The following is an 18,867-nucleotide window of genomic DNA, read 5'->3' on the forward strand; positions in this document are numbered from 1 at the left end:
TTAATGAGTAACCACTCCTTTGTACGAACTGATAAAACCAAGTATATTCAATAAACTTCCAGAGTTTTGCTGGAATGGATTGCTGCTAACTAGGTGTGGCGTCTTTCATTCCTTGAGCGCTCAATAAGACTCAGCCACAGCACGCACGAGGGTATATCTACCTAATCAATCAAATTTCCATGCCAATTGGCGCCCAGACGCGAGGCTGTGGACGAAAACGCAAGGGGATCCTGCTGACCGGAGAGGACAGAGGTGCCGGCCAAGGCCTTGGCTCATGGGAACGGAGATTTGCGCAATTCCATAAGGTAAGAAAATCTAGTTATCTTACCTGAATGTTCCCTGTGCCCAGTCCGGGTCAGCAACTCTAGCCGGTCAGTGTGGTCACCAAACCAAGGTAGTGTAAAAAAGTCCACCCTTATCCAAACCCTGGGATAAGCTAAGTGTCTGCTGTGGTCCTGTGTGTTTTGATCCGGGAGAGAGCTGGTGGAAACACGGTGACTGATTTGTGCTTGTGGCTGCTGGGAAACTGATAACAGGGTAGTTTGACTCGCTCAGATAGGTCCTCACAAATACACCTGGACACAGGGGAAGGACAGGAGAAGCCTTGCCCAGGGACAGGTGGTGGGGTCTTACAGAGTTATCACAAGGCGAATCTCACATCAAGCTATCACAATAAACACCTGTGCATAGGAATGGACAACAGCGCCCACGCCAGGCACGCGGTGGTGTTAGCTTAGGGGAAATATTGCAAGCCAAACCACTTGACAAATTGCCACCAACACACCTGGTCACAGGGAAGGACAGGAGAAGCCGGCCCAGGTATCAGGTGGTGGCAGTTTCGTGGGATTTATCACATTCCTGTTATGGACGAGCCAGCCAGGACGTCCGAAACAGCGTGGTAAACATTCCCGGGTCACCAAGCGTAGTGCACCTAGTGTGGTTAGCAGTTATGGGTTACCAGCAGCTGTTTGACATACGTGTCACAAAACAAGGGCTTCGATCTCTACCCAGACGTCTATATGTGCATCAACCTGTTTTTTCCACTGCACTTCTCCACAAAGATCTGAAGGAGATAAAGTTTTTCCTTTTTTATTGTACACTTCCTCTTTTGCCTACAGGGTGTGCCCCTGAAATATATATATATTTTTTTCATATTGTCATATTTGTACTCTGCTTTTCCCTATTTTATGCTTTATCTTGCATTTTTGGTGGAGATTATTGTTACTGTAGTGTGAGCATTTTCGTGAAAGTTGGGTCTTTTTGAGTATATCACTGCAGTCTCCGTTAGGTTTTCTTTTTCTCTCTCTTCCATTGTTCTCAGAAGATTTCACTGAGAGACGCAGGCAGAAAAAAGGGAAGTGTGTGTGTTCTGCAGTCAGCACACTTTTTATATTGTTGGAAGTGTACTTGCATCGATCTTTGATTTTTTCGAAGTGGTTTCTAAGTTTTATCAACTTTTTGATTTGTTTTTCCTTTTAAAAATCTTTTACTCCCTGATCATTTTTCTCTTTTTCTTTTGGGTTTTTCCATTTTTGAGTTTTGTTTTCAGTCTTTTTGATTTTCACTTCTCAGACATTTTTCCTTTTCCTTTATTTTGTTTATAACAGAAATTTTGCCTGCTTTTGGTTATTCCTGTGTTCTCTTGTCAATTTTGATTTTCCATTTTGTGTCCACTACTTTTGAAATTTTTTACTAAATATTTTTGTTTTGTTTTTCATTCCTTTTTAAGCAAGTTAAAAGGGGTTGCAAAGTTTTTAAAGTTTTGATCACTTTTTTCAGTTTTTAAAACAGACATAGTATGTGGTTTTGCAAGAACAGTTTCCTTTAAAGCTGTAGCATGGCATGATGTATTGAAAGGAAAAAGGGAAGTAGCTAGTAATTGCCGTCAGCATTTCTTAAAGTGACAGCGGATTTTACAGCGTAGAAGGTGCTAACAGATAGTGTGAACAGGAAAGGATTGTTTTTTTTACGTGTAGAGAAAAAGTGTTTTCAGCGGCATTCTAATCTGTGCCGTCTGAGAGGTACCACAGATCTAAGCATGCCTTCTGTGATGGCAGAAGGGGGGCAGCAGGTCGCTCCCCCCACCATCTCCTCTCTCCCCACTCTTCCCTCCTCCCATCTCTCTCACCTCTCTCTTCCCTCTATCTCCGCTATTCTCACTCCCAACTCCCCTCTCTCATCTATTTCTCCTCCTATACCTCATCCTCCCTCACCATATCTCTCTCTCCCTCCTCTATCTTATTCATCTCCACCTATCTCTCCCCCTTCTCTCTCTCATCTCTCCTCCCTCTCCACCATCATCACCAACATCATCTCTCATCCCCCTCATCTCCACTTTCTCCTCCTCTTTTGTCTCCTCCCCACTCTCCTCCTATTCCAAATCTCTCCTCCACCCTCCCCTGCTCCTCTCTCCCCCACCCACCTCTCAGTTCATCGTCACCAGCTGGCCCAGTGCCAGATCCAGACAATGAGGTGTCCCTATTTCCACAAGGCACCCTCTCTAAAGAGACAACTATGACACCGGGAGAAGAAAGTGAATCACTCCCCACACATAACAAAACAGGTGCCCTCCCTATACAACAGCTAGCAGAAGGGAGGTGTGTGCCATCAGAGACTGCACCTGCTAAGTCTAACACGGAGCTGCAGTCTCAGAAGGGGGGAGTACTACCCACACAATGGCACAGTTCCTCCTCTGATGAACATGAAGAGGAGATTATGCTTCATAGTACTAGGAGAAACTCACAGACACCAAGTAGGCAGAGGCAGATAGAGCCAGAACTCTTACACTATGTGCCCTTCACCCCTAGTCAGGTGTTCAGTATTCTAAGAAATCTGCCAAACCCAGATATGGACCCAATGCCATTTTACCGAAGAATGCAGCAGAGCCAGCAGACATATGCTGCAACCTGGAGTGATCTCTGGTCCATAATGGAGATAAAAGCAGGTGAAACACTCTGGCCAATCATGAAGGAACACTTCAAGCTTCCATCAGAATTAGATGTGCATTCCTGGGAATCAGGATCAAAGCTAATTGAACAGCTCAGAGAGTGGGCCAAAGCCAGACAAGCACTCAGCATGCATAACATGAGCCAGGCCGAGACAGAGTCTGTACACGAGTTTCATGGCAGAGTGAGGCAAGTATTCCAAATTTAAGGCTTCACTATTCATGATCAGATACACGGACAAATGTTGGCACAAGCCTTTGTGCATGGACTAAGAAAACCAATCAAGAAACTATTGATAGTGGCCAGGCCTGAGTACAGGACAATAGCAGTAGATGTCCTGCTCGCAGTAGCCAGAAGAATTGAGTCCCTCCCAGGAGTGCAGAGGACAGGCCCTCCTGTGGTGGCCACTGACGTGAAGGAGCAACTATCACACAGAGTCAGGAGAGCTAGCAAGTGTTTCAACTGTGGCAACCTTGGCCATTTCTGGAACCAGTGCACAGCACCCCAGGAACCCAGGTCATCCCGCGGAGGAATAGGCCAAGAAAGAAACACAGAAGACAATGAAGAACCCTGTCCATAGGACAGAGGCAAACCAGGTCCGCCAGACGTCACGCCCCTGACATGTGAAACCCCGTCAGCGGACCCAATACCTCAAATCACTGGGGGCTGTCATATTTTTCCTTGTGGACACTGGTGCAGTCAGAAGTGAAAATCCCCGACCCCACCAGTCTATCAGAGCACTGTGTGTCTTATATAGGGACTGCAGGTCAAGACAGACGTTCCCCAGCTTGCAAGACCCTGAGCATGTGGACACAGCCAGGACACTCCATCCCGTTCCAGTTTATGGTGGAGACCTGCCCACCACACCTGATGAGAGCAGACCTACTGCATGAACTGAAGGTGACCAAAGTGTCCCATGAAAATGTGACCTCGACCTCCTCTCCACCCCAGGCCCAGGAAGAATCAATCATGCCCATGCTGGTGGCCCTACAAGAGCCTCGCTCGAACAACCGGTTCAGGTCTACCCAAGGAGGTGCTGGACATAGCACCCGGAAGCCTATGGTCCAAGGGAGACTTCAAGTTGTGCCAGTGTGGGTGTCACTCAAGTCTGGAACCCCGGACGCTCAGAAGGCCCAGCATCCGCTGCTCATCACCCAGAGCCAAACTGCCTCTGACCAACTGGAGGTCTAAGTGGAACTGCGGTTCAAGAAATGGCCTAAGAACTTTGGCATGGGCCAGGAAAACTCTCAACCCAGAGGGACCACACCCGCTCCGTGAGATGGCTGCACTGCTTCCAGCTCCAGCGCCAGAGGATCATCTTGGACAAGATTCTGAAGGTGCTCCCTGAAGTTAATCCAGGCCCTGGACTGGAAGACAACCACTTAGCTCCTCAAACTGGTTAACAAAAGCTGACCTGAGATCAAGCTGGGTGAAAGGAACTGCTGCAGGCTGGTAAAGAAGACGCCCCAGCAAAAAGACCCCCTGTGAGAGCAAGAAAGCTCAGCTGGACGTCATCTCTGATGAAGAGGTCACCAGTATAACGGCTTGTTTTCCTGCTGGCCCTCTGCCAGAAGATGGGAGTCACTCACGGCACTGTGAAGAGCAAGGCCAGATTGAGCCGCCTCACTCATGGGAATCATCATGCAGTCCCAGCTTTTCTCAATCAAGAGGAAGACTGTGAAAGGAGAACCAGACTGGGTTGAATGGTGCATAACCTGAGGGCTGTGAACAAAGCAACCGTGTTTGAAACCCCAGTTGTGCCAGATCTGCACACTCTGCTGACAAATGTGCCAGCCACAGCAACGGTGCTCATGGCAATGGATCTGCCTGAAGCTCTCCTCAATGTTCCCCCCCCACCTGGACGACCAGTTCCTGAAAACGCACAAGGGGGGTGCGAAACAAATGGACAGTGATGCCCAAGAGGGCCCGGAACAGCCTTTCACAGCTCGCCAGAGCATTGTCCTCCATCCCCGTCAACTGGATTGCGGAGCATGCAGAAGTCATCGACATCGCTACCTGCACAGCGCTTTCCATGTCTCCTCTACTCTGCCTGACGGAGCAGCAACGTAAGTTCTGCGAAACAGAGTCCAGTGGTGTCAAAAAGCAAGTTCCTGAAGACACCGTATCGCCCACTACATGAAACACTTGACAGATGACCGGAAGACCGCGGAGGAGAAGATGGCTCCCTCAACAACTCCGAAGATGCAGGCCTTCCTTGGTCCAGTCTCGTACTGCAGAACTTGGATCCCTGGTGCTCCAGGCTTAATGCAGCCTCTGCACAATTGCATCAACGCATTGCAGCCTTCATCTCGTACAGGAAACTGAAAGACTTCATAGTCTCTGCGCCAGCTCTAGGCCTCCCTGACTATGAGAAGCCATCCCGTCTGTGCCGAACAGAAAAGGAAGGACAAGGATGGAGAAGGTCATGCTACTGGCCTAAAACAGACCCGCCGAGGAAAACCAGAGGCCTCTAGACTACCTCTCAGCCGGTCTGGATCCAGTTGCAAGGGGGGGCCCTCCTGCATGAAAACAATATCTGCAGCACACGCCCTCCTGACAAGGCTGCTCTCCACCACTTTTCAGTGCTCTCAGCTGTTACCTGTCTCTACTCCCACTTCCAAGGGGTGATGCGGTTACGGACCCTCAGATGAAAAGTCTGCAAGATACTGTAGATGGCTCCAGTTTTGCAGATGATGAAAGAAGGTTCCACACGGGATGTGCAGTGACCAGCCATCAAGACATCCTATGGTCCAGAAGTTTGTCAGCCCAAGAAGCGGAACTGGTAGAGCTGACGAAAGGTCTGCCACATTGCAAGGAACAAAACTTCCAGGTACTCGCATGACATGGCACCCGACTTCAGACCCATCTGGGCTGCAAGAGACTTCATCACAGTAAGCGGATCGGCCACGAAGCATCATGGAGCCATCAGAGACCTGCTGGACGCTCTTCAACTACTAAAAGTGGTGGGAGTGTTGAAGGTCAAGGCACACGGAAACCTTAACACAGTAGAGACACGGGGCATCAACAGCAGACGTGGCAGCCAAAGAAGCAGCCAAGAGGAAGACAATATGGAAAATGGGAGAGGTCGTAGAGTCGGACGGCTACTACAAGACGACTGAAGACGAGAAAGCCTGACAAAATGACTTCCCGAAGCCTGTACAAGAAGTAGCATGATCAGACTCGGAAAGAGAAGGAAAGCTGGATGCTGTAGGGCAAAAGCACTGGGCTCCAAGAAACCTGTCTACCTCAAACATGTCTACCTCAAGACGTCTACCTCAAGACAGACCCAGTCTACCTCAAAGTGTGTACCCTACGGCGGTTCAATGGGCACATGGCCCCCGCACAGAACTGACGACACAGATGAATGACCTGATTGACTGGACTCTCACCTTAACAGCCAAATTCCCAGCAGCTGTTTGGCCTCGGACAAATTCAACATCGGACAAGCGGGAAAAGTTCCCCCACATCATCTGGCCTGAAGACTTCCCAGTAAGGATCCGGTTGGCGAAGACTACTGCAAAGAAGCTACCCTCAAAAATAGTGTGCAGATATGGGGGTTCCAGAAGCAATAGCAAGTGATCAGGGACCCACATACACAGAAAACCTGACACAAGAGATCTGATCAGCAGTAGGGTTAGATTTAGGCCTACACACACTTCCCACCCCATCCTACACCATAGACTAGGTGGGACATTCAAAAGCAGCATGCTAAAAAATTTGCCCAAGAGACAGACAAACCCTGACATTAGACACTCCCATAGGCTCAGAAAAAGCTGTCACCAATATGAAACTTGATTTGGGTCTACCCCCCATGTTAGGGGTATTCTTTACTTAGCAGTTGACTATGCAAAATGATACTTTCTCTGCATGTGTAATTGAATTTATCAAGAATCTTTCTAATGTCCATTCTCGAGTTTTCTCCTTCATTGCCAGGTCCAGATTCGGTGCCTGGTATGCACACCCTGAGGTCAGGAGACTGCTGAGTGTTGGTGGAAAAAGTCCGTAAAGAGAAGCACTCGATCCCAGATTTGATGGCCCTTCTCCAAGTGCTGACGCCGCCAACCTGGAAGGAAAACCCCCACCTGAATCCACGCACCGCATTGCAGGAAAAGGCCTTCATACCAGAAGATACACCTGAGCTGGAATGATGCCGTGGATGACCTACCTGACTGAATAAATTACCTACCTGATAGAGAATACACATGCACTGACTGCATAGACTGCTAACTAAGAGACTTTGATTACATTGCACAAAACCCCCGTTAGGGACAGATCTCCTGACCGCCCATTTGCGAAAGTCTGTACAGAGGAGGATGTATGCGCTAGGCGTGCGTCAAACCACTGGCAGCATAAAAGAGTTGCAGCGCTTTGGGCCAGGAGCAGGACTTTAGGGCAAGTGATATCTAAGGGGGGATTGTTATGGAAATATATATGTATATGTATTTCATCTAGATTTCACTTGCCTGCTATAGGCTATATGCTATATACTTATATACTCTATATACTCATTCATATGCGCCTAGATATAGTCACAGCTGTCCTGAACTTTATAATCAGTTGCTAAAGATGACCTAACCCCATGAGCCAGGGCCTGGGGAGCTGATGTTAACTCATGATAGCATTGTCTTGTGACATTTGTCCCAGACATACAGAAGAGGAAGTAAGGCCAGATGTACCAGCCAATATCTGAACATTGCTGACATTGTAAGACAAGGGGCAGTAAATAATCTGATTCTTAAATCACCTCAGGTCGGACACCCATATATGTACATGTATTTAAACTGACGAATTAGATAAGAAGTTCAGCCTTTATGTTAATGAGTAACCACTCCTTTGTACGAACTGATAAAACCAAGTATATTCAATAAACTTCCAGAGTTTTGCTGGAATGGATTGCTGCTAACTAGGTGTGGCATCTTTCCTTCCTTGAGCGCTCAATAAGACTCTGTCTAATTAGGACAGGCCACAGCATGCACGAGGGTATATCTACCTAATCAATCAAATTTCCATGTCAGTGTCAGCTGTAATCCTGCCATCTCCACCGTTCTCATTAAATCATCATGGATAAAACAAGACTGAGCACAAGACCTTCACAGCTGTCTACACATCATAGAGGAGATCTCCTGACACCTTATCTCCATCTACCTGATGATCCTGAAGAGCACTGGGATCTTCTTGGTTACAGTCCTGTGGAAGAAGAGGACGGGGACATCTCTCTGGTGTTGTCCTCTTACTGGATAGATCTGGAGGAAACACATACAGGGACTGAATTCATTCTCTACATACAGATAATTATAGGCCGTGTGTATTTAGTCCTGTCTATTACCTGGTGATGTGAGGAGCTGGTGAACCTCCATTATGACGTCGTTGTAGAGATCTCTGTGTCCTTCTAAATACTTCCACTCCTCCATGGAGAAATAGACAGCGACATCCTGACACCTTATAGGAACCTGACACATACAATGATACCGTCATCCTCCTGATCCCTTAATAGTGTTACTGTATAATGTCGGTCTGTCATTCCAAGGATGTCGTTCTAAGGCTAACAACTGAAATATGCCTGAAAATGACTCCCTGCTATAGATGCTTCATTATTATTACTATCACTCTGACAATCGATCTGCTTCATCCACAGGTATGTGTTCTGGCTGCAATACCATCATCACACATCTTTCCTGAACCCCAATCACCCCTGAATCTGTCTGCTATCAATGGTATGTGTTCTGGTTGCAATACCATCATCACACATCTTTCCTGAACCCCAATCACCTCTGAATCTGTCTGCTATCAATGGTATGTGTTCTGGCTGCAATACTATCTCCCTTAGCATTTCCTCTTGTTACTTCTAATTAATCATCTCCTGTGTCTGCATCCAGTCCCCCTACTGCTCCTTCCTTTCAGATCACACCTGGGCCCTTTCATATGCTGTTTAGTATAAATTCAGACTAAAGCCCCCGTCACACATAGCGATGCACCAGCGATCCCGACAACGATATGACCTTGTCGGGATCGCTGGTGTGCTGCTATATGATCGCTGGTAAGCTGCCAAACAAGCAGATCTCATCAGCGATCAAGACCAGCGACGACTCGGGTAACAAGCATGCTCGTTGCTTAGTTACCCGCTGTGTACCTTGGATACCAGCGTGCTGGCGCTGGGAGCCAGTATGCAAGGTACACAGCGGGTAACTAAGCGACACGCGCACTTGTTACCCACGGTTTACCTTGGATACCAGCTCGCTGATCGATCGTCTCATGCTGCCACATGCAGCGATGCGTGCTGGCCAGCGGGAGACTAACGATCAAAAAAATGTCCAGGGCATTCGAGCACGATCAGCGATAAATGGTGGTGGGCGGTCGCTGATACGTCACACACAGCGAGATTGCTGATGAGATCGCTGTTGCGTCACAAAACTTGTGACTCAGCAGCGACCTCGCTAGCGATCTCGCTGTGTGTGACGGGGGCTTAAGAGGTCTGCCTGACCTCGGTCTGTTATTCCAAGGATGTCTTCTAAGGATAACATCTGAAATGAGCCTGAAGTGACCAGAAGGTACGACTAACCACTGCGTTTACATGTTCTAAATTTCTTTTGCCTTCTAAATTACTCTCACCATGCTGACATACGCACTAACAGTTTTGGCTCCACTACTACTCACTCTCCTTCGATATCCACAAACCCCAGCACCCGCTAACCAAATAATAATCTCTTCTTCCCTCTGGCCTCCCCACCTGACCTCCTCTGCTGGCCTGCTCCTCGACCTCAGAGCTCTCCTAATAAAATACAAAACAAGCCACCCACCCTCCTTCTCCCACATGCTCTCCCTCTTTCTGCTTCTCCTCACTGCTGGCGACATATCTCCCAACCCTGGACCCCCACAACCCACACCTCCCATTATTACCCCCTTCTATCGTTCCCAAACCAACACAAACACCAGAAATCTTTCCCACCTCAAATCCGTGCCCTTGACGCCCACCACCATGCTCCCACTCTCTGGATCACTCTGGAATGCCCGCTCCGTCTGCAATAAACTCCATGTGATTCACGACCTCTTTACCTCTCATAATTTTTCCTTCCTTGGCCTCACCGAAACATGGCTGACACCCTCCGACACAGCCTCCCCTGCTGAGCTGTGTTACGGCGGCTTCCACTTCACCCACACTCCTCGCCCTGGCAACAGACATGCTGGAGGAGTGGGCCTTCTCCTTTCTTCCAATTGCACCTTCAACCCAATCCCACCTCTACCCTCCCTTATCCTCCCCTCTTTTGAAGTCCACTCTGTCTGCATCTACTCTCCCTCCAACCTCCAAGTGGCCATCATATACCGACCTCCAGGCCCGACCAATGCCTTCATTGACCAATTATCCACCTGGCTCCTTCACTTTCTCTCTGCTGACATTCCCACCATCATCATGGGTGACTTCAACATCCCCATTGACACCCACCATTCATCATCCTCCAAACTCCTGTCCCTTACTTCATCTTTTGGACTTACTCAGTGGTCCTCCTCAGCAACCCGCACAGACGGACATACATACATTAAACGTGGTCTTCACCCGCCTCTGCTCTCTTTCTAACTTCACCACCTCCCCTCTCCCTCTATCTGACCACCATCTACGCACTTTCTCATCCCTGTTCTCCACCTGTCACCCATGTCCAGCAGCATGCGCACCCCCGCACAAACCTCACATCTAGACACTCGCACACTCTCTGACTCTATTCTACCACTGTCCTCCATATCTTCGCTCCACGACACAGACACTGCAACTACTTTCTACAATGCCACTCTTGCATCAGCCATGGACTCAGTCGCCCCTGTCATGCATAACAGAGTGCGACGAATCAATAGACAACCCTGGCACAATAACACCACTAAAAAGCTTCGGCAAGCATCCAGAATTACAGAACGATGCTGGAAGAAAACACATTCGCAAGACGACTTCACTGCACTAAAACAAGCAACACTTGCATTCAAATCTGCCCTCACCTCTGCTAAACAGGCCTACTTTACATCCCTTGTATCTTCCTTATCCCACAATCCCAAACAGTTGTTCAATACTTTTAACTCCCTCCTCCGCCCACCACTGCCTCCTCCGACTTCCCTCATCTCTGCAGAGGACTTTGCCGCACACTTCAAAAACAAGATAGACCAAACACGGCAAGTCTTTATTGCTTAACCACCACAACCCTTTTGCACACCAGACCAATGCCCAAACCCCATAACCTCCCTATCTAACATCACTGAAGGGGAGCTTGCTCATCTTCTCTCCAAATCACACCTCACCACTTGTGCACTTGACCCTATTGCCATCCCACCTCCACCCCAACCTCACCACCACACTTATCCCATCCCTAACCCACCTCTTCAACCTATCACTAACTTCTGGTACCTTCCCTTCTGCTTTCAAACATGCCACAATCACGCCTATCCTTAAAAAGCCAACCCTCGACCCAACAGCCACGTCCAGCTATCGCCCAATATCGCTGCTCCCATTCGCTTCTAAACTCCTGGAGCAGCATGTCCACGCTGAACTTTCCTCCCACCTCTTATCTAACTTGCTCTTTGACAATCTAAAATCTGGCTTCCACCACCATCAATCCACTGAGACAGCCCTGACAAAAATTACCAAAGACCTACTTACAGCAAAAGCTAACGGACAATACTCTATACTCCTCTTTCTAGACCTGTCCTCTGCTTTCAACACAGTTGACCACTGCCTCCTACTACAGATCCTCTCCTCCTTCGGCATCAAAGACCTCGCCCTATCCTGGATTTCCTCATACCTTTCCAACTGCACATTCAGGGTCTCTCACTCCCACACTACCTCCTCATCCCACCCTCTCTCTGTTGGGAGTCCTCCAAGGCTCTGTTCTAGGACCCCTACTCTTCTCAATCTATACACTTGGCCTGGGGCAACTCGTAAAGTCCCACAGATTCCAGTACCACCTTTATGCTGATGATACTCAGATCTACCTCTCTGGCCCAGACATCACCTCTCTGCTCTCCAGAATCCCGGAGTCTCTATCACCTATATCCTCCTTCTCCTCTCGCTTCCTCAAACTCAACGTGGACAAATCTGAACTAATCATCATTCCCCCCATCTCACAGATCTTCCTTAACCGACCTTTCTATAACAATTGACAACATCACACTTTCCCCACTACTGGAGGTCCGCTGCCTTGGAATAACCCTTGACTCAACCCTTTTCTTCAAACCGCACATCCAAGCTCTCTCCACCTCCTTTCGCCTCCAGCTCAAAAATATTTCCAGAATCCGTCCCTTCCTCAACCCTCAATCTACTAAACTACTTGTGCATGCCCTCATCGTCTCCCGCCTCGACTATTGCAACATCCTTTTCTGTCGCTTCCCTGCTAACACCCTTGCACCTCTCCAGTCCATCCTTAACTCTGTGCCTGACTAATTCATCTCTCTCCTCGCTACTCCCCCGCTTCTCCCCTCTGCAAATCTCTTGACTGGCTCCCATTCCCTCAGCGTATCCAATTCAAATTACTAATACTGACCTACAAGCCCATCTATAACCTGTCTCCGCCATACATCTCTGAACTAATCTCCTGATACCTTCCATCACGTAATTTCTGGTCCTCCCAAGACCTCCTTCTCTCCTTCACACTTATTCGCTCCTCACCCAACCGCCTCCAAAACTTCCCCCGAATAGCACCCATCCTCTGGAATTCCCTGCCCCAACACGTCCGGCTATTATCCACACTCGGATCCTTCTTACGGAATCTGACAACCCACCTCTTCAGGAAAGCCTACAGCCTGCAATCATCCCCGCTGCCTCCTCACCACTACTGGAGCTACCGCGTCACCATCACTGGAGCTGCTGCAACCCCCCCAAACTACTGTCTCCTTCCCCACCATCCTGTAGCATGTAAGCCCGAAAGGACAGGGTCCTTTCCCCTCTGTATCAGTCTCTCATTGATAGTTTGCTTACTGTAAGTGATATCTGTAATTTGTATGGAACCCCTTCTCATGTACAGCACCATGGAACCAATGGTGCTTTATAAATAAATAATAATAATAATGTCCCAGCAGTGTCACCTCTCCAGTCAGCAGCTCAATCATCTTGTAGATGAGGTCTAGGATCTTCAGGTCACTGATGTCCTCATGGATCAGAGGGTGAGGTGCAGACCCCGTGATTGGGCTCAGGGGTCTTCCCCATCCCTCAGACACAGGGTCCTGACAGCAATCACTAGAGGTCTTCTTCACCACTGTGTAATCCTGGTAATGGAGAGACACATTAATCTCACTACAGACATTTTCAGAGCCCTCACCTCTCCAGTTCTGTCCATCTGTTATTCCCATAGATAAGAATGATGTAATGTGACGTCATCAGAATCTCTCACCTCTCCAGTGAGACGGAAGAGGATCTCTAGGGTGAGGTGTAACATCCTCTCCGCCATCTTGTCTCTGTCCATATCCATCCTTGATGGGTAAATCAGGAAAATTCTCTTCTGTAGAAGATCTTCACTGAGAGGATCCGATATTGTAGAGACCTGAATGAGAAGAAGATGATCCGATGTAACATCATAAGAATCCTGTGTAATAATACAATTACTGGAGATAATAAGGGAAACATATGAGGAGATTTATTATCTTACAGGGTTTAGCTTTCTCCCCTGACATCTACTAATAAAACCTATATATTTAGGCCACAGACAACAAGCAGTTTCCTCCTCAGAGTCGGCAGCTGAACACGTTCCTCATAGACTCATCTTCCATAACGTGAATTCTCATCTCATTACCGACACTGGAATCGGCATTAGCAATACTGCAGGAGATATTCATTACACGCGACATGAGAAATAACTCCTTCATGATGAGGACGACATCTTCATCTCCTACTACGGCTCTAGAGACAGATTTGGCCAGAGTCGGTCACTGACTCCATCCCCACCGGCCGTCTATATGAAGGTTTCCCGTCTTCCCCGCACTGGAATCTTCTATCATGTTAGATCTCAGCTCTGAGTCACACCCAGAAGTTTGAGGCTTTAAAAAAGATCTTTTGCTTCCACAATCAACGTGGACAGAAATGATCTGATCCCAAAGTCTCCATGTACAGTGATTTATGGGGTTTATTTCTGGCCTTAGGCTTTCCTATATTACAAGAAAAACACCAGAAAAAGCCGATATTAAAATGTTTCAAAAGAAAAATTGGCTCCAACAATTCTTGTAAAAATGAGAGAAAAAAAATTAAAAAAGCAGAAGACATATTATTGTATTTTAACAAGTGAAAAATTTTTTTTTACAAATTAACTCTTTTGGGCCCCATAACATAGATGTACACTGCAGGGACAGCACAGGAGCGGCTGCAACAAAAACCCTAGCAGTATAACCACTTGCTGATGTGAAAAGCAAACATGGCATCTAAGGCTAGTTTCACACTTGCTTTTTTTTGCAGCGCGTTTTTCCCGCAAAAAAACGCATTGAAAAAACGCATACAAAAGCATACAACTGCTGCGTTTTTTTCAAGCATTTTTATGAGCATGCATGAAAAAAACGCAGCGTTTTTATGCGTTTTTACCGCGTTTGCGTTTTTTTCCAACATTAGGTGGCCCCTCACACTAACCCAAACCATGACTTTACTAACCCTAACCCTGACCCTAACTCTTAACCAAATCATACTTAACCCTAACCCAAACCCTAACTAACCCTAACCCTGACCCTAACCCTAACCCTGACCCTTAACCAAATCATACTTAACCCTAACCCAAACCCTAAACCCTAACTAACCCTAACCCTGACCCTAACCCTGACCCTAACCCTTAACCAAACCATACTTAACCCTAACCCTGACCCTAACCCTTAACCAAACCATACTTAACCCTAACCCTGACCCTAACCCTGACCCTAACCCTTAACCAAACCATACTTAACCCTAACCCTGACCCTAACCCTTAACCAAACCATACTTAACCCTAACCCTGACCCTAACCCTGACCCTAACCCTTAACCAAACCATACTTAACCCTAACCCTGACCCAAACCCCAACCCTAACCCTGACCCTAACCCTAAACCCCCTTAACTAACCCTAACTCTAACCTAAACCCCTAAATTCCATGGTTAACAAAAAAAAAACGCATGTGCAAAAAAACGCATACATGAGCATGCCAGTGCGCACATATGCGCATCCATAGGCTATAATGGCCATTTTTAGCGCAAAACGTGCGCATATGTGCGCATGCGCTTTTTTGCAGGGCCAAAAAATGCAACATGCTGCGTCTGGAAAATACAAACGCACACCCCAAAAAAACGCAGCGCATGAAAATCGCATACATGCGCTTACCAGCGCGCAGGTATGCGCACCCATGTTAAATATAGGGGAAAAAACGCATGCGCACATATGCGTTTTTTTCCAGCGCTAAAAAACGCAAATGTGAAACCAGCCTAAGAAGGTGTGACAGAGTTTGGCAGAATGTTCCTCCGCCCCCCAAGTATTTGGCGGCCTAGTTACTACTATACTTATTTAAGAAGATGAGCCAGGGCAGAGTCAGCGGTTCTCGGTACACTTTGGGGCCGGAACTATCGGGACTGTCACCACTGTTGCTGAGGGACGATTACTTTGAGTGGGGAGGACCTTTGCACTGGACAGCAGGGGGCGTGGGGGAGATAGAAGGGGCTGAGCGAGGGAACAGGGGAGAATTGTCGGGAACGGCGACAGGAGAAGGAGAAGGATGACTCCTTCCCCACTGCTCCGACTGCTAATTCCTCATCAGCTATTCCCCAGCGGTTTGACGTACCCACTGACTATGTCCTTACTGAGCTGTCCCCAGACCTTCCTTTACTGGACGGCTCATTCCCGCTCTCAGTGAAAGACAATCTGACTCGCTCTGTTCCTAGCGACTAGTTCAGAGGTTTGCATGCTGCTGCAGCCTGCAAGCATGCATGCTGTTTGTGTACTGCGTCATTCCAGAGGAATCAACAAAAGAGACTGTTTCTACATTCCAACGCACTCAAGCCCAGTGAGCCCGGATACATGGGCACGGTCGGGAGACAGTACTTTTCGTCCCTCCGCAACAGGGTCAGAGACATTGTAGATGATTTACGATGCCGGCGGTAGATATTCCAGCCTCTCCACAACAAGAACTGCAAGCGATAAGTTCTCTCTTTTTCGTACACCTTTATTCCAAATATTGTGTTTTTGTGCAAATCTTGTAGTTGTGCTCAGTGTTCCCGCGTTTTCCCACTGTTGATTTCATCTCCCTGCGCGGAGTATTCCTTGTACCACAATAACCTGTTGTAGTAAACCCTGCTAACCCCTTCTCTGCCTCCGGCTCTTCACTGCATCCAACGAACCTCATTTCCAGTGCCCTCTTACATTTGGCGTAGTCGGCAGAATGCAGTCCAATTGCACAGAGGCCGCAGAACAGGCGGCTGGGCCCAGAACCAGTATCTCCCTGGGGGGCCATGCTGAGTAAGTTGCCTAAATATACGGGGTCCAATACTATGTTGTGGAGTTGGACGGAGCGCACGAGGGGTATGATGAGAATGCACCCTATGAGCCCTGCACTCAAGGCCGAGGTGGCCATTAAGGCTTTGGATGGAGAGGCTAGAGACTCTGTGAAGCTGCATACCCCCCGAGATCGTGATATGTTTTACCAAAGTTCTCCAAATTTTAGAGGTGACCCATGGGGACCCCACTCACATAGGAGAACTTAGGACTCGCCTGTTTAGCCGCATGCAAAGAGAGGGGGAGACAGTTACACAGTATATGAATGTGCTGCAAGAGTTACACACCACCATTGTTAGAAAGGACTGAGTGGTGATAGGGTCAGCAGATGTCGTGTTGCATGACTTGTTGGTGACTGGCTGCGGGATGCTCTGACCAAGCAGACTCAGAGAGCAGGTACGGGCGGACTCTCGTATCACTTTTGCGGACATAGGAAAAGAGGCCCGCTTACGTGAACAGGAGCAGGGGGTGACAGTCCCAGTAAGGAAGGTCCAGAGGTGTGATGCAGCAGAGCAGTAAAGACTGTTGCTGAACCCCAATGGGTTGAAGAGATGAGAAAGGAGCTGTTGAATATTCAAGGGTTACTGGCTCAAGTGAAGGAGAAAGTTGAAATCGGTCAGTATGCAGCCGGGGGCCAAAGTGAAACAGAAGCCCGTAACGATGCCAGAAGGTTCCGCCGGCAGAGGCCCTTCGCTTGCTATAACTACGGAGAAGTGGGACATATGGCCAGGGAACGTCCACGGAGGAACGGGTCCCGGCCGCACCGTCCGTTAAACTAGAGGGCTCCGAGCCTGGGGGATGTCGCCCGGAACCAGAATGGAAAGGAAGGAGTAGTGAAAGTCCCACAAATCTGGGGTCTACGTGGCTGTTGGTCTGGGCCGAGTTAGATGGTCGAGCCGTGCTTTGCCTGGTAGATACTGGGTTCCAAGTGACCACGATGCCATGCCTGAAGGGTATTTCCGATGACACTTCCCAGAGCCTCTCCGGCCTGAGTGGGGCCCGGTAGTGAAGCTGACAGCGGCAAACCACTTGCCCATCCCGGTCGCATGGGTGGTGTGGATGCAGGTCTCCTTGTGAGGGAAAGATCTTGGACGGAAGGGTATAGTGCTGACACTGGGGGAAGCGTCACCCTGGGGATGAATATCCTGAAAGAGTTTGGAAAACTGCTCATCGATGAACTTTCTCATTTGTCTCTGAAACAGTGGAGTCCGCATACCCCCCAGTGACAAGTGTTTCAATGGTTAATTCGTACAGCTCAAGCTTAGGGAGGCCTCTAGTCAGGGGAAACATTAGAAAAAGTGGTTGTGCCGGCCTCCACTAAACTCACCCTACCACCAGGACAGATCATACTGACTGTCAGTCCGAGCACATGCCCCACTAGAGGGGGTAGAAGTACAGTTGGAACCCTCTGTAACAATTGCCTGCAGGACTCTTAGCGGCCCGGACACTGGCCATGGTGCGTGAAGGGACGGTTCCTGTTTGCTGCGTTAATTTGACAGATCAGGAATTTGTCCTTCCACACAGGGGTGAAGTGGCACTGGTAGTGGGAATAACCTCAAGAAATTATACATCCACAGACCATACAGTTGGCAGTAAATCCAGAAAACCTGTGGTCGGTAAAGGTCACCACTTCTCCGACAGCCGAACCTCAATACATCCAGGAGGGTCGACGCATACTGGAACAGATGTGCGCCAAACTATCTGAACTCACCCCCACCAAGGTACAACAAGTGGAAGAGTTACTGCGGCGATACCAATCCATGTTCGCGAAACATGACGATGACTTTGGCTGCACTACAGCGATTACCCACAAAACACCAACGGGGGATACGGCACCCATTCAAGAATGTTATTGGCAGTTTCCCCCTCAGTTATATCAGGAAGTAAGAGAGATCTTCGGTCAGATGCTACAGGCGGGCGTCATCAGGGAGAGCCAAAGTCCGTGGGCATCCCCATTGTGCTGGTGCGAAAGAAGGACGGGACACTAAGGTTCTGTGTAGACTACTGTAAACTCAATGCCTGCACCGTGAGGGATTCATACCCTCTACTCCGGATTGAGGAATCTCTGTCTGTATTGGGGAAAGCCAAATTTTTCTCGAAGCTGGATCTCGCCAGTGGCTAATGGCTAGTGTACATATCGGAGAAGGACCAGGCAAAAATGGCCTTTATACTACCTATGGGCCTCTTTGAATTCAAAAGGATGCCATTTGGCCTGGCCAATGCCCCTGGTACGTTCCAACAACTGCTGGAGAGGTGCCTAGGTGATTTGAACTTTGAAGCCACACTCATTTACCTGGATGACATCATATTATATGCTGCCTCATTTGAAGATCACCTGCGGAGACTAGAGCAATTGCTGAGCTGTCTGCAGAAGTATGGACTGAAGGTGAAACCACAGCAATGCCACTTGTTCCAGACCCAGATAGAGTACCTAGGTCATGTTGTTTCATCTG

At 48.4% G+C, this 18,867-nt stretch overlaps 1 protein-coding gene across 1 annotated transcript in view; it reads right to left on the minus strand.

Annotated features, from left to right (window-relative positions):
* Window positions 1-8,045: 8,045 nt before the first annotated feature.
* Window positions 8,046-18,867, minus strand: part of LOC141075630 (gastrula zinc finger protein XlCGF66.1-like) — a 50,900-nt gene continuing 40,078 nt past the window's right edge. The window contains exons 2-5 of the mRNA XM_073562735.1: window positions 13,310-13,459; window positions 13,005-13,184; window positions 8,272-8,395; window positions 8,046-8,188 (exon numbers count right to left, since the gene is read on the minus strand). Coding sequence (XP_073418836.1) covers window positions 8,046-8,188; window positions 8,272-8,395; window positions 13,005-13,184; window positions 13,310-13,387 — 525 coding nt within the window. The 5' untranslated portion in view covers window positions 13,388-13,459. The remainder of the gene's footprint in view (window positions 8,189-8,271; window positions 8,396-13,004; window positions 13,185-13,309; window positions 13,460-18,867) is intronic.

The sequence above is a fragment of the Dendrobates tinctorius genome, unplaced genomic scaffold, assembly GCF_039654945.1.
Source record: "Dendrobates tinctorius isolate UK_male_01 unplaced genomic scaffold, ASM3965494v1 ptg000366l, whole genome shotgun sequence".
In the NCBI taxonomy this organism is placed as follows: Eukaryota; Metazoa; Chordata; class Amphibia; order Anura; family Dendrobatidae; genus Dendrobates; species Dendrobates tinctorius.